The sequence below is a fragment of the Cydia pomonella genome, chromosome 9, assembly GCF_033807575.1.
Source record: "Cydia pomonella isolate Wapato2018A chromosome 9, ilCydPomo1, whole genome shotgun sequence".
Lineage (NCBI taxonomy): Eukaryota > Metazoa > Arthropoda > Insecta > Lepidoptera > Tortricidae > Cydia > Cydia pomonella.
The window spans coordinates 19,706,837-19,723,213 of record NC_084711.1 but is presented as its reverse complement, the minus strand read 5'-3'; the positions used below and the strand labels follow the sequence as shown (position 1 = coordinate 19,723,213).

Sequence of the window (16,377 nt, the reverse complement as noted above, 5' to 3'; positions counted from 1 at the left end):
ACCGAAATTCTCAAATTGCGGGGATCTTTCTCTTTTACTCTCACTAGTAATTAGAGTGACAAAGAAAAAATGCCCGCAATTGCGAACTTCAATTTTCGTGGTTAGAGCTCTGATCGTTCTAACATAAGTAATCACAATCCTTTCCCTCTCTCCCAACAGCAAAAGGAGACGTTAGGTATCAGAGAGCCTAGCAGGTAATTAAGAACTCATAAACTATGAGCAAAAATTAACTTTATTAATAATAAGTTTATGACAAAAATTTAATTTTTGGTACAAGCTTTTATCGCTGAGTGTCCTTTTCTTTCCACAGGCAACTAGTGCTCATCGAGACAATTCTAAAAACCCCAAACACAATTAGGTTAGACCACCATCATCCATCCATATCATCATCCATTATCAGATCAGCATCCTACTATAACTCGAATGACTGAATGAACCTTCAACTTAAATATATCTATGTATAGTCTGTCAAGCCATTTCCGTCAGTAGAAATAAGCAGCAAATTAAAAAAAGTAGGCGCTAAGGGTTGTCATTTCATAGAAAATTTGAATTTCGCGCCTTTTTCTACTGACAATCTAGTTTAACCGGCTATATTTGGCTTGTAATCTGACTGTTAATTTCAATCTTTTTAACGATTTCATCATGGAAATTCTCAACCAAATCCCAGTTCTATCAGCAAGTGGAACTCCAGTTAGTAAACCTGATGGAAGTAGCGAGTCGTCGACGGTAGCCACGTCCTCTTCTGTTACTTTGCCTGTTCATGGCCCCTTCAGAACCTACGTCTCCACTGGCTTCACCTCCAACTTCCTTTCCTTTACCTGGTTTTATATTACCCCTGCAAATTTCTAGAGCCTTCTCTAAATCTAAATCATCTGTTTCGAGTAAGACTTTGCGTGTGTCATCTTTCCGAATACCGCAAACTATACGATCCCTTATTAATCCTTCTTCCAAATGATCAAATCGGCACTGCGATGCTAAACTCCATAACGCAGCTACATAATCGTCTATGCTTTCGTCTTGTTCTTGATTTCTAGTGAAAAAATTATAGCGCGCTACAGCAGAACATTGTTTCGGAGTAAAGTAATCGTTGAACTTTTGAACGAGTTTCTCAAAATTTTGTCTGTCCTCGTCCTCTTCAAACACGAAAGACGAAAATATATTGTAACCTTTCGGGCCGATCAATTCGAGTAATAAGCCTGCTTTCACGACGGATCCGCCTCTATCGCCACCGGATGCCTTCAGAAAAGCTATGAACTGGGAATACCATTCTCGCCAAACCTCTGCGTGGTTTGGACATCCAGTCAAAATCAGTTGTGGTGGAGGCTTAGCGTTATACATATCTGATAACTTGATGATCTTTAAACTCTTATCCGAACGTCACTTATTTTCACTCAAGCACTTATATTCTGAAGGCTTTAGTTAAAGAAAAATAATATTAAGATGTGCGCAAACAATAGGACGGGTAAGGTCGGTCAAGGTCATAAAGCTCACGACATTTTTAGTTGCTAAGTAACCGACTATAAAAATACTTTGTAACGTAACCAAGTTTGCATGAAAATTATGATTGATTGTTGATTGATCTCGCCGCTATCTTGGAGGCACGTCAATGTTTTTGCTGATTTATATAGGTATTTTTCGTTTTGTGCATATTTTCTGCCTCTTATTGAAATGAAATGAAATGAAAATCTGTATTTTCAGGCAACTATGGGCCCATAGATAAATACCTTAAAACTAGCATATATATCATAAAAAATATTTTAAAAACTAAAACACGCACTATGGCTGCTTATTGACTCTGCAGAGGCCCTAGTGTCTGCCATATTTTTATATTGCGCTATAAGTGTAATATTTTATTTAATAAAACGTTGTACGAGTATCCATCGCTTTTAGACTAGTTACTTAATTTTGGAAACGACCGATTTTTATTAAACATAGCTAAAACCCCAGCAAGTCAACTCGTTTTCGCAACAAAAAAAACTACATCTAAATTGGTCCATCCGTTTGAGAGCGACGATGACTCAGACATACAGACAGGGCTATAACCGCGAACACCGAAGTTCGCAAATTGCCGACATCTTTCTCTGTCACTCTGCAGCCTTAATTGGAGTAAAAGGCGGTTTTCTGTGTGTAAAAGAGAAAGATGGGCCCCGCAATTTGAGAACATCGGTGTTCGCGGTAGTCTGATTTACATATACTTATGCAAATTTTCAGCTCAATCGGAATCGGAAATCGGGAAGTTGGTCAAAATTAGCTTCTGAGATACATAAAATACAGAAAAGCTTGTAAAAAGGCAACAAATTTGAAAAATTTAGGCGCGAAGGATCGTTCTCTGTACAAATTTTGAAATTCGCGGCTTTTTCTACTGACAAAGTTGGTTTGCCAGAGTTTATTAAGCCTAATTTACATGCGTGCCGAGACTTGCCAAGCGTCACAGGGACGCAGCTATGCGGTGGAATGAGATAGTATTATCCCTTGTTTCCTCTAACGCATAACTGCGTCCCTGATGCTTGGCAAGTCTCCGCGCGCATGTAAACAGGCTTTATGCCAAACCGGGGTGGTCGGTTGAGAAGGCATAACCAAATATTAGTCTAACCTTGGTCTAACCCCGGATAGTTTTTCGTTCAAAATGTGTGATTCATCTAGTGTTCCGAACGTTTCCTAAAGTTGTCGAATTGACATTGACAGCTTGCTTTTAAGGTTAGTTTAGATTTGATACGATAGCTCATAACACGAAAAATTGATTGAGCTTGTATTTTGTTTATTTTGCTTGTATAGCTATTAAATATCTTTCCTGAAACTAATAATACAATGAGTCTACCGACAGACTTCGGGCCGGATTCAGGTGGACGAATAAAAGTAAGTCTTAAAGCCAATAGATCTTTCTCAAAAGCTTTCTGATTTCTAAATTTACTTAACAATATAATTTTCAGGGTCTTACAATCGTCAAACCAATAGTCTACGGCAACATAGCGAGGTATTTCGGTAAGAAGCGAGAAGAAGATGGGCACACGCATCAATGGACGGTGTACGTGAAGCCTTATGCGAACGAAGACATGTCGAATTACATTAAGAAAGTGAACTTTAAATTGCATGAGAGTTACGCGAACCCGAATAGGATTGTGACGAAGCCACCGTACGAGCTCACTGAGACGGGTTGGGGCGAGTTCGAGATCGTTATCAAGCTGCATTTCCATGATCCAAATGAGAGACCTGTAAGCTTATACTTTTGATTGATTTCTGGTGGTGAACTTCAAAATGGAAATGTTCCGAGAATCTGGGGCCTAACGCGAAAACCAAAAGTCGCAAATTGCGGGGATCTTTCTCTTATACTTTTACTTTTACTAAGACATAATTAGAGTGACAGAGAAAACTGTCCGTAATTGACGAATTTAGATTTTTGCTGTTATACAGTTTATTTTATTTTATTTGATAGATTAGATGAATAAATTTAGTTTGATAGATAGTTTTTTTTAATATTGATATGTTACTATGATATGAACTAACATGTGACTCATGTCATGAATCAAATCTTGAATGTGTGGAACAATTCCTTCAATCCATTGTGGCTATTAAATAATAAATTTCAAGAAAGCCATTTTTTAAAGAATGATTTTTGGACATTTTAACCACCATAGAACATGTCAAAAATGTTATACATGCATCTTGCTTATTTGGATGCATCTCAAAAGACTAGTATTGGGAAAAATACTCATATACTAAATGAGATAATTAGACTTTAATTGATAATTGTTATGTATGACTACTTATTTGAATGCACACTAATTACAACTACATTGATAAAAAAAATAAGCCTTTAAGTTCTCAAATACAAAAAAGAATACACATCAGATTAAATTAAGAATAAGAGAGAATGTACGAGAACTCCTCTTATAAGACCTTATATGCCTCCTCCGAGGTTTTCCAGAGCTCTCTGTATGAAGCTGTCATTATCCAGTTTATTAAAAAACAGGCCAAGTACAAAGTCAACATCTAGCATGAAGGGTTCTGTACCATTACGCAAAAAACGGGAAAAAATCACGTTTGTTGTATGGCAGCCCCCATAAATATTTATTTTATTTTTTAGTAATTGTTGTTATAATGGCAACATTAATATATCATCTATGAAAATTTCACGGTTCATGAAATACAGACTGGTGACAGATGGACAGCGGACAGCAGTCTTATTAATAGGGTCCCGTTTTACCCTTTGGATACGGAACCCTAAAAAGAGCATGTTATGAAATAGGTTGGGAGAACATGATTCATGACCTTCTGCTATTAAATATTGATTTTGTTAGACAATCAGAACTCTGTATGTAGTACTATTATCTGTTTGAACTTACATTTATTTATATTCATTTAAAAATAAGAGTATCATTCACGTATTTAAGAGTACCATTTATATAAACATATTCAATTTCAAACATACATTTTCAGGTAACCCTGTATCACATCCTCAAGCTCTTCCAGTCGCCAGCATCAGAGGGTGCTCCCCCAACAGTTGGCCGGGCGCTTGTCAGCGAGTCCTATGAAGAAATTGTGTTTCAGGAGCCAACGCAGCTGATGCAGCACTTGCTCACCACAGTCAAACCTGTCACTAATGGACCTTGGACTCATGACACTAATTGTAAGTCTCCTAGATAATGTACCCTTTAACGGTCAAGATTTAAAAAAAATACACTATTCGAGTTTTATAATATTCTTTAAATTCGTAAAAGTTCTATTTAAGAAAAAACAGAAAGCAGATATTATAGTACTTATGTGTAAACACATTTCTCAAATGAAAACTACATAGACACACATTTTCTATTTTGTGTTTGTGTTTACAAATAAATTATTTCTATTCTAATAAAATCATTCTTATCTAGTTCACAACAGTAGAACAACAACAACAACAGTAGTTAGTTAGTTAGTTAGTCTAGGTCTAGTTAGTTATTAACAGTCAGTTTGCAATCAGCCAAAAAAGTATATCATCTAAAAATGTTTTGTATATCAAATATCATTTTGTATTTACATTATTTTCTATATAGGTACCCTTTAAAATTCCATGCTGCACTGCAAAGTCTTTCAAAAGTACAAAACTAATTTAAAATTTCAGTTGAAGAAAAGAAAGAAAAAACTTTAGAAAAGATCATAGCAGCACAAGCCAAGGTGCGCAGCGAGATCGCAGAGCTGAAGGAAAAGTTGCAGCTAGCTAAGGAAACCGGAGCCAAGTTTAAGGAGGAAATTGCCAAACTACAAAACAGTTCTTCGGGCTTGCTATCCGTTATATAAGTACGATTAACGGGAACTGTGAATGTCATCTCGCTTTGTTTGTTAGGGCACAGTACAGCGGATGTCATTCCAGATCTAGAGCAGAGCCCAACTGGAAAAGTACCTCAACCATACAGAAAACCGCAGCCAAATAACACTAGACCCTCCTCATAGTGTTGTGTTACTGCCGGTGAGTAAGGTTGCCAGAGCTCAACGAGGGTGCGGAGTGTTGGGGTCGGCAACGCACATGTAACTCCTCTGTTGTTGCATTCGTCCATGGGCTACAGAGACTGCTTATCATCAGGCGGGCCGTATGCTTGTTTGCCAACGACGTAGTATAAAAAAAAACCACCAAATGGGCGGAGTCGGGCCTCGTCGGAACGCATTTTAAATTTGTACGGCCGCAAGCCGGCCGGCTCCTTGCGGACGCGGACGGCTCCGGACGGACTCCATCGCGTCTGCCATACATAATGTATAGGCACATTGAAGATGTATTCCGACGCGGTCCGACTCCGCCCGTTCGGTGAGAAACGTACTAAAGGGATCTCACATATTCAAAAAATTAAAAAATTTCACTACTGTTTCCAGCTGTTAAACCCTTTGCCTGACGCAGATGTCCACATACACGCTAGTTTACAGGTTAATATTAATCTTTACACCACACCAACTGGTAAAGGATTTTATCCACATGTCGGGTAAAGTAATCAGATGAAAATTTTGAGTTGTTTCCTTATGTTAGCTGATAGAATTGACTTTTAATTTAAATAATGATTTATTTGATGAAGATTGATTGAAATGGTATTTTTTTTATTACGTTAATTTAGATTTGATTTGGTTTGATTTTTTTGGTATTGCAGAGTAATTTCCAAGCGTTGTTGTGGTGAAAAATTTTGTGTTTCACTCGGGAGGCAAAGTTTGTTTAACCCTCGTGCCTTGAAACCCTCGCCACGCTCAAGATTCCACTTCTCAAATCACTCGCTATGCTAATGGTTCAATTTTGGAATCTTTCGCTTACTCGGGTATCAATATTAGCACGAGCAGTTAAACAACTTTGCCCTAGTATAAAACAAATAATTATTGTGCATTTCAAAATGTTTACCTTGGCGCGTTTTTACAAGCTTTTATTTAGTTTCACCTGTCCCGTTGTCTGTAATCAAATCTTGAAAGTTAAATTTGACCCACTTCCCGGTTTCCGATGAAGATGAAAATTTGCATACATATGTAACTTGGGTGACAATGCAATATTATTGTACCATCGAGCTGATCTGATGATGGAGACAGGTGACCATAGGAACTCTGTGATAAAACAACGCAACCTAATTGTGTTTCGGGTTTTTAGAATTGTCTCGATGAGTATTAGTTGCCTGTGGAAAGAAAAGTACAGTCAGCTATAAAATTTTTGTCTAAAACTTATCTATAACAGGCGTGGTGTTCAAAGGGTTAAAGATACTGGAGTTTTATGGAGGCCGACAGTCCACATTTTTGGAGGCCATTCCACGCTGCGTCAGTATTTTACCTTTATATCAAAGACAATATATAATAAGGTAAGACGTGGTAAGATGAACATAGTTTATTTTGCTCGGGGCAAGACAAACAGTATGAGGATCCCATACAAGTGTTTGTCTTGTCCCGGTGACAGTCTTACCCCACCTTACCTTAATAAAATTAAGTAGGTATAGTTAGGATTTTAGGTACCTATTAATGTAAGACTGCATTATGTAAGCATGAAATAAAACCTTTTTTATATTGTATGTATCTTTGTTCATAACGTTGAGTGTTGGACACGGTGTCTTTTTTGAAAAAAGTCCTCGCTGCAATTAACAATAACTTTTCATACACAGAGGTTGATGTCTCTTTTCCCAGAGAAAGACATAATTAACAAACAAACATTTATTCAGCAAATAGACCACAGGGGCACTTTTACATGTCATATTTTTATCATAAAAATAACAAAATACAATTACAAATATGGAATCAAATCAATTAAATATTAGATATCAATCAATAGGTACCACAAGTGCACGGCGACTTCATGAATGAATTCATTCATAATTTCTCAATGCAATTACGCAACTCACTGTACATTGTCTTCCCATAAGTTATGTGATGGCTTTGATATCATACTTACCATAAAAATATCAATTTGAGATTTTAATGTAGAATATCTCGTTATTTCGTTGGAACGAGGTTCATAACCAACATGCAAATCGCTTAGGTACGCTCGTAGCGATCGAAACTCGACTGTCACTGTCGTACTAATATAGAAGAATGATAGAGAGACACAGCGTTTCCACAGAATAAATCAGAAATAATACTACTTACCGTACAGAAATGACACTTCTTACAAAACCAAAGTCTGACAGCGATTAACGGGCAAATGATGCTATCCCTTTCTAACTTATGGCACTATCCCAGCAATGCTGAGCCAAACGGAGCCGAGAATGACCGAAAGGAGTGTCGCCCCACTGGCGGTTCGATGTCGAAGGAATAGCGATTGTCACCTTCGCTAGGTCGGCAGGTATGTATGTATGATAGTAAGACTGGACGCAAGCGGCGCACGGCGCGGCGAGGCCGTTTATACATTCGGTCAAGTGCAATTAGAGTTGTGCCCGCTCGGTCTTTAAAAAGAGCGCTCCGATCTCGGTCAATCGGTCAAACGAACTAGTTCGCTCTTTTAGGTCCTTTAGTTCCTTTAGTTCAGGAGCAAATCTCGAGATCTGAATGAGTATGACTAGGTTATATCTTGCTCTCGCTCGCAAATAAACAGAGCGAGAGCGTGAGAGAGCGAATTTCTTGACCTTGACTCATTCCGATCATTCGCTCCCGACCGATTTGTTACTTGGTACTGAGGGCGAACCACGTTCGACGTGTTGCCTCTCTGTCGCACTTGTAAATTCGTACGTAAGTGTGACAGGGAGGCAACCCGTCGAACGTGGTTCGCGGTAGGCCCGCTGACATACCGACTACTGACTAATTAAGAACATTACATGATAGAAACTAGAATACCTAGATGTAAGATTATTTGCAATGCCCTAACAGGGTGCCATGTGTTTTCACACTCTAATATAACATCTATTATGTACCATGGTTTCGCAATAAAGATTTCTATTTCTATTTCTATTACTGAACTAAAGGACCGAGACCGATTAAGAGCGCTTAAGATGAACTAGTTCCTTTCGGTCTGTGGTGGGATTTCATTCCTTTTAGTTCTTCGGTCCTGACCGACTCAAGCCTAAGTGCAATGTATGAACGGTCTTGATATGCCGCTCGCCGTGCCGCGCGCCGCTTGCGTCCAGTCCGCGGGCTTAGTGGTTTTCGCTACAAAGCGGATAAAATACGATCTTCGCCTACGGCTGGGTACACTAGAGGAAGTTGAAGGAACAATTTGACAGAGGCCGCGCCGTTCACCATTGACGACCAGGTGTGACACTGCAATGGCGGACGGCTTCAATGAGTGCGTGTTACGAACGTATATCTAGGCGGATTGAGTACATTTTCTCGAGTTTGGTACGAACACCTTTCTAGCTCGGTAATAAGGTTCTATTTAATATAGCAAAATAAGTGGGAGCACCCTTTACTTTAGGTACAACTTCACGGATGAATATCGTATTTTACGAAAGATTTTAAGTAAGAACTACCAGGCGTAACTCTTATTGTCTAAGCAATAGAGTTCTCTGTAAAATATCAAGTAAGTTTAGGGTCGGCAACGCGCATGTAACTCCTCTGAAGTTGCAGGCGTACATAGGCTACGGAGACTGCTTACCATCAGGCGGCCCGTATGCTTGTTTGCCACTGACGTAGTATTAAAAAAAAAGTAAGTAAATAACAATGTTTGCTACATATGCCAGACACCACAGACCACCTCAACTACTAGAAGGTATAGGGTGCCTACCGGGCGTTGAATAACAAGTCCGTTGTAGACACACTATGTTTAATTTAAAAGTTTAAGGACAGTTACAAGAGAGAAGAAGCACAGGCACAAGAGCATAGAAAGCACAGATTACAGTCAGAAGGAAGGAAACACGAAAGAAAGCGAAATAACACAAAATTAGGCGTAAGCGCTGCACTCGCGTATGTAGCGGATCGATAAGCGGAGAGACATGCATTCGCCGTCGCGGATGAGATCGCACTGCCGGAGCGGCGCGAGCGCCGGCCGCTGTATAGCCAAACCGGCTACGTGGTCTATGCTATTCCCAACCATCCGCTCGCGCGCTGATACTATCTAACCGACTCCGGCGGGGAGGTTAATACGTTAATCATGATTATAATGCTGTGTGCAGTGATCGCCACACTACTCCCCCACCGAGACCGTTGCTTGCTACGGTCGATAGTAATCTGGAAACCGCACTGATCGACCGCAGCGCGTCTTCCTGGTGGTAGCAGGCTCCACGGGTACCGGTGTAGCCGTGGTTGGAGTTTGGATGGGGCTGGAACCTCTGGAGTCGTCATCCCTGGTCACATATGCTGGTTTGAGTCGGTCTATGGTTACAGTGTTCTCTTTACCTCTGATGTCGATTTTAAAGGTCTTGTCTCCTCGCTGCAGCACCTTGTATGGACCTGTGTATGGGGAATCTAAGGCTCTCTTGGCAGGTCCTTGACGCAGGAACACATAGTCTGCAGTACTCAGGTCTTTTGGTACGTAGAATGCTCTCTGAACGTGCCGAGATCCTGGTACTGGATTCAAAGTCGAGATGTGGTGTCGTAGCCTGGATGTAAAATCAGCGTAGTCCACTGTAATGTCCGACGTAGGCGTGAAGAACTCACCGGGCAGGCGCAGGGGTTCCCCATATACGAGCTCGGCTGCTGAAGACTTCACGTCGTCCTTCCAGGCGCTGCGGATGCCCAGCAGCACTAGTGGTAGTACCTCAGTCCAGTGAGTGTTGGTGTGGCACATGATGGCCGCCTTGAGCTGTCGGTGCAGCCTCTCCAACATCCCGTTGCATTGTGGATGGTACGATGTGGTCGGACGATGTTCGGCACCCAGGATGGCTGACAGGGCACGAAACAGTTCACATTGGAACTGCGCCCCCCTGTCCGTTGTGATCTTCTGAGGGCAGCCGAACCGAGCTACCCAACCCGCGACAAAGGCTTGGGCGCAGGTCTCCGCCGTGATGTCAGGTAAAGGGTATGCCTCAGGCCAACGAGTGAAGCGATCGATAAGCGTGAGGCAGTACCTGTAACCAGAAGAGTATGGTAACGGCCCTACGATGTCCATGTGGACATGGGAAAACCTTTCAGATGGAGTAGGAAAAGGAGATATAGGAGAGGTGGTATGGCGCGAGATTTTGTTTCTCTGGCAATCTGCGCATTCTTTCGCCCACTGGCGGCAATCTCTTTTGATTCCTGGCCAAACAAATCTTTGTGCCACCATTCTGGTGGTAGCCCTGGGACCTGGATGGCTCAGCTGGTGCATAGCGTGGAACACTGGTCGTCGAAAGGCGTCAGTGATGTACGGTCTTACACTCTCTGTCGAGACGTCACAATAAAGCTGTGCATGAGTGTCAGATAGCTGAATTTTCTTTAAATTGAGTCCAGATCCATTTTGTAGAAGGTCCTTCAATTCAATGTCATCATCCTGCGCTCGTGACAAGGCTTCGTAATCTATGGGCCCATTAATCTCCTCAACTCTGGAAAGCGCGTCTGCTACTACGTTGTCTTTCCCGGCTACGTAGCGAACATCAGTAGTAAATTGGGAGATGAAATCAAAATAGCGGAACTGCCTAGGGGAACAGCTCTCTCTCGTTGAAGTGAACGCGGACGTCAATGGCTTATGGTCCGTATAGATGGTAAACGGCCTGGCCTCGACCATGTGACGGAAATGGCGTATAGCTTCGTAAATGGCCAGCAGTTCCCTGTCGTACGGACTGTACTTTTTCTGTGACGGCTTGAGGTGACGAGAGAAGAACGCCAGAGGTTCCCATGACCCTTGTAACGCGCGTTGTTGAAGTACGCCTCCGATCGAGACATCCGAGGCATCTGTGAAGATTGCTAGCTCAACATCTGTCTGCGGATGAGCTAGAATGGCAGCTTTGGACAAACCTTCTTTGCATGCTGCAAAAGCTTCCAACATCTCAGGCGTCATCTCGATTTCTTGGGTCGGCTTCTTCTTTGGCCCACTCAGCACGACGTTCAACTTTGTTTGCAACGCTGACGCACCTGGAATGAACCTTCGATAGAAGTTAATCATCCCGAGAAATCTACGGAGTTCTTTCACATTTTTGGGGACAGGGTAATCCAAAACCGCCTGAACCTTGGACTGTAGTGGCCGGATGCCTTCTGCACTCACTTCATGGCCGAGGAAGGTGATCGATGACACACCAAACTCGCACTTTGCAGCGTTAATGAGGATTCCATAGTCTGACAGCCGCTGGAACAGCTGACGTAGATGCTCCTCATGTTCCTCCTCATTTGCAGAAAAGATCAGGATGTCGTCAAGGTATCCGTAGCAATAGTCCAAGCCTCTAAGCGCCTCGTCAATAAAACGTTGAAACGTTTGCGCAGCGTTACGTAAGCCAAACGTCATATACGGAAACGAGAACAACCCGAATGGCGTTATTATGGAGGTTTTGGGAATGTCAGGAGGGTATACTGGTATCTGGTTGTATGCTTTCACCAGGTCAACCTTGGAGAACACCTTGCTGCCGGCCAACTGTTGAGTGAAATCCTGGATGTGCCGTACCGGGTACTTATCTGGAATGGTGCGTGCATTCAAGGCACGGTAATCACCACATGGCCGCCAACCGTCATTCTTTTTAGGAGCTAGATGAAGCGGAGACGACCACGGACTCTCAGACCTGACTGCAGTACCGTTCTGGAGCATGGCCTCAAACTCTTTCTGAGCGATCTTGAGACGGTCGGGAGGGAGGCGTCGCGGTCTGCTTGACACGGGTGGGCCAGGTGTGGTACGTATATGATGCACAGTGTTATGCTTGGGCACTGTTGGCGTACCTGCTGGACGGGTGATGTCTGGGTATTTACGCAAGATGTCTAGGTACCTGGATTCTCCAGCCGTCACCTTTACCGACGATATGGCCATTATGGTCTCTGCTGCTGGCTGAGTGGGGGCCTTCACGGTGAGCGTTGTGTAGTTGTCGATTAGGCGTTGGTTTCTGCAATCAACCAAAATATCAAAATGGTACAGAAAGTCAACCCCTATGATCGGTTTAGAAACATCGGCGACCACAAAGCTCCAGCTGAACACGCGGCGCAGTCCCAAATTCAGTTGCAGTTGAACCGAGCCGTAAGTGGGTATTATAGTGCCGTTTGCTGCAAATAACTCGTAGTTTGTCTTCTTACGCAGTCCTCTAAGAGCTGCGCGCGGGTACACGCACAAATCCGATCCTGTGTCGACCAGGAACAGTACCTTAGAGTTTTTGTCCACTACGAAGAGGCGGCTCGGCTTTGATCGGCAGTCGCTAGCCGCTACTTCCGGCTGCCGTCGAAGTTTTCCGACCCCGGATAATTGCAAGGCCTGGTACACCGCGTCGACTTATCTCCAAATCTATTGTGATACCAGCACACCGATGGATCTCTATTCTTCGAAGCTGATCGGTCCCTGTGCCGGCCTGTAGATGGCGTACGACTCCTACCACGGTAACTATTTCGCGAGCCGGACCTTGATGAGTGCGCTTGGTTTCCAAAATTGGCCTTTAGTGACGCTACTTCTCTTGCCAGGTTCGCCATTTGCTTTGCCATCTCTATGGCGTAAGGATCTCCACCTACAGCACATACCTGGGGCGTTTGAGGTGCAATATCGTGAACCTTGTCCGCTAAATCGGCTAATTCTTCTAACGTGGCACTTGACTGGGATGCTATTAACGTTTGCAAGCCGCTAGGCAAGCGACTAGACCATACAGTTTTCAAAAAGTCGTCCGTTACAGTTTTACCGGCTAACGTTCTCAAATGTCTCAAAAACTGTGAAGGTTTTCTTTCACCCAGCTCTTCGTGCTTCATTAGTTGCAACACCCGCTTTTCCTGCGACGCCGATAATCTAGATATAAGCTCGGTTTTTAATTTCGTATATCTATTTAATGCCGGAGGATTTGTTATTATATCCTTAACCTCCAATACATATTGGTGTTCCAACTGCGACACGATGTAATTATATTTTGTGGATTCGCTCGTTATTCCCGATACATCAAACTGAGCTTCCATCTGTTTAAACCATAAAGCGGGCTCTGCGGGCCAAAATGGCGGTGCGCGCACGGACACCTTAAATACAGAACCGTTGGAGTCCACATCATTCGATGGCGGCTGCGAACCACCAGCCCCGCCGGCACTATTTTCTTTTTTCTTATCGTCGCCGCACATGCCTTTAACTTCACTAGCTATCAACTTCACTTGCGTATTATAGTTCGAAATCGGAGGTCACCAATATAGGGTGCCTACCGGGCGTTGAATAACAAGTCCGTTGTAGACACACTATGTTTAATTTAAAAGTTTAAGGACAGTTACAAGAGAGAAGAAGCACAGGCACAAGAGCATAGAAAGCACAGATTACAGTCAGAAGGAAGGAAACACGAAAGAAAGCGAAATAACACAAAATTAGGCGTAAGCGCTGCACTCGCGTATGTAGCGGATCGATAAGCGGAGAGACATGCATTCGCCGTCGCGGATGAGATCGCACTGCCGGAGCGGCGCGAGCGCCGGCCGCTGTATAGCCAAACCGGCTACGTGGTCTATGCTATTCCCAACCATCCGCTCGCGCGCTGATACTATCTAACCGACTCCGGCGGGGAGGTTAATACGTTAATCATGATTATAATGCTGTGTGCAGTGATCGCCACAAAGGAACACATAAGGCAATCGACCTCACCACACATAAGCTCTACACTACAATTTTGGTGTGGGAGCGCGCTTATTTCAGTTGCCCACGAGTCCTCCAGTAGTCGACCAGTAGGTACTCGTTAGGATTACATATTGAATGAAAGGGCCACGCACATGCGACTTCGCCCATCGATCGTAGTATTTTACAAGTAAAATTGCATCTATCTGTGATAACCTCGTGTTGTATTCCCATTGGCCCCGCTGGGCACAGGTGGGAATAGGATTAATATGAATAGTTAGCGGTGGTCACGTGGGGCGGGGACACACCGACCACGCACTCTTTTTAAATTCTTTATAATGCGGTGTCTGTGTAATGTCCCGGATAGGCTCGATATAATAGTGAGATAACTCGCCCACACAATTGCAGTTTTGTCCACTGCCTACGTCAATACCTACCATCGATTTTTTCATTTTGATCGTGCCTGGATATCGCGATAGTCACGACATGAATGAGAATATCTACGAGTGATACATATTTACTTCTTTTAATCAATGGTAAACGCCATGAAAAATCACATGGAAACTTTGTTGGTTTGACTTTGTCCTTGTAAATGTAAAGTTCGACCAGAAATATATGATCGTTGTCAAGAGGGCGCTGTTATTATGATGTATATATAGGGTGACAGTTCAGTTTAGTATGAAAAATTTAGTTCCAATGAAATTCCGTAATATGGCGCGTTATCATATATTACTGGTCAGGCTTTAGAACTTTGAAATATTTTCTGTTACAAGTTTCACGCGGCGCGTAGCATCTTTTGTTTTCTTCTAATTTCTTGGTTTTTTGCATTCGCCCCATATTACTTAAATGTTTCGTAGAATTCGGAGTCAATACGAAAACCTAAAGGCGCACTGTGGGCTGAAATTCGGCTTTCATTGGCATAGAAACCGAAGTTGTTATTTTTACGTTTTTTTGATTAAAATAGGTTTTGCCCAGCATTGTTATGGTAACCTATGAATTTTAGACGATTTGGAATGAAAATTGTGGAGTTACGATTTATTTTCAAAATAAATGTATGGAGCAGGAACAAGAAATCATCATTACTCAAGAACCGCAAAACAAACCGTAATATACTCGCAGGTGGTTATACTACGAATTATTTGTGATTTTTTAGCATACTACATATATCCGCCACGTGTGCGTTTTTTTTTTTTAATCATTAATTGTTTCTATGGAAAAAGCACAAAAACCAAATTCAACATTTTAAGATTTTTTTGCTCAGTGTGTTTGTGCTAAGTTATAAGTTTCACATGATTTGAGTTGAAAATGGTAGAGTTATGATTTTTTTTCAAAAAAAATGTATGGAGCCGGAACAAAATATCAAAATATCTCAAGAACCACAACAAATACGGTAATATCCTCGCAGATAGTTATGCTACGAGTTATTTGTGATCTTTTGGCATACTACATATATCCGCCACGGGTGCGATATTTTGATATTTTGTTCCGGCTCCATATTATTTTCATGCGGCCATTGACCCAGTGTCATTAAATTAGGTATTAGGCGATCTTCGCATTAAGATGCGATGATAACTCGTCCGGTGTGCGAGCGGGGCAATGCGCTATATGACTATAGCGCTGTCTTGCTCACACGCTGGAGTGCCGGGCGGATCCAATGTGAGGAAAATACTTAACGAAGATAGACAGGCTAACAATGTCGACTTTTCATGTTACATATAGGTAACTATATAGGTACCAATTATTTATAGTCACCTTCAAACGCCATTTACTTTATGAAATTACCCCACATTGTGACGCCAAAGAAGACCTTAAAATGTCCGTACACGTGTCCAATTATCATTACACAGTTTCCGGGCATTAGATCGATCATGGTATACGAATGCGACAGATGTCTAAAAATATGGCCGACCTTAGAAGTTACGGTTACTTATTCATGGTCAACGTTTTAGGGAAATTGAAATAGTTATTGAATTGACCAAAGAAAAGGTTTGTTCTTGACAATGTGAATAGATTTCCGGTGAACATAGTATCTATTTCTGTCACTGAAAAGCGCAAAAGAAATGTATAGTCAGCAGCTGAATAATACTTTTTTAACAGTCTTCAAAATGTTGAATAGGCTATTCCAAATGTTTTTGAAATACCTATACTCGTATTTATAAATGATCATATAGCTACCCAGCTGGTATTCTTATTTCATGATAATAATAAAGCTATATGCAAAGAAAAATTGTTAAAAAAATTAAATGAAACATGTTCGGGCCAAAAAAAACAGCGGCCCAATTATTTGTGAGTAGTGACGTCATAATAGCAGTAACAAAGATGGCGGGGATGGTCGGGCT

The 16,377-nt window shown here is 42.0% G+C and overlaps 1 protein-coding gene across 1 annotated transcript; it reads left to right on the top strand.

Moving 5' to 3' along the window:
* The first annotated feature begins 2,526 nt into the window (after positions 1-2,526).
* On the top strand, positions 2,527-7,004 carry LOC133521643 (YEATS domain-containing protein 4). Its single transcript, XM_061856725.1, has 4 exons — positions 2,527-2,856; positions 2,931-3,212; positions 4,438-4,627; positions 5,099-7,004. The coding sequence occupies exons 1-4, from the start codon at positions 2,809-2,811 to the stop codon at positions 5,272-5,274; spliced, it is 696 nt and encodes a 231-aa protein (XP_061712709.1). The 5' UTR covers positions 2,527-2,808; the 3' UTR covers positions 5,275-7,004.
* Positions 7,005-16,377: the final 9,373 nt, after the last annotated feature.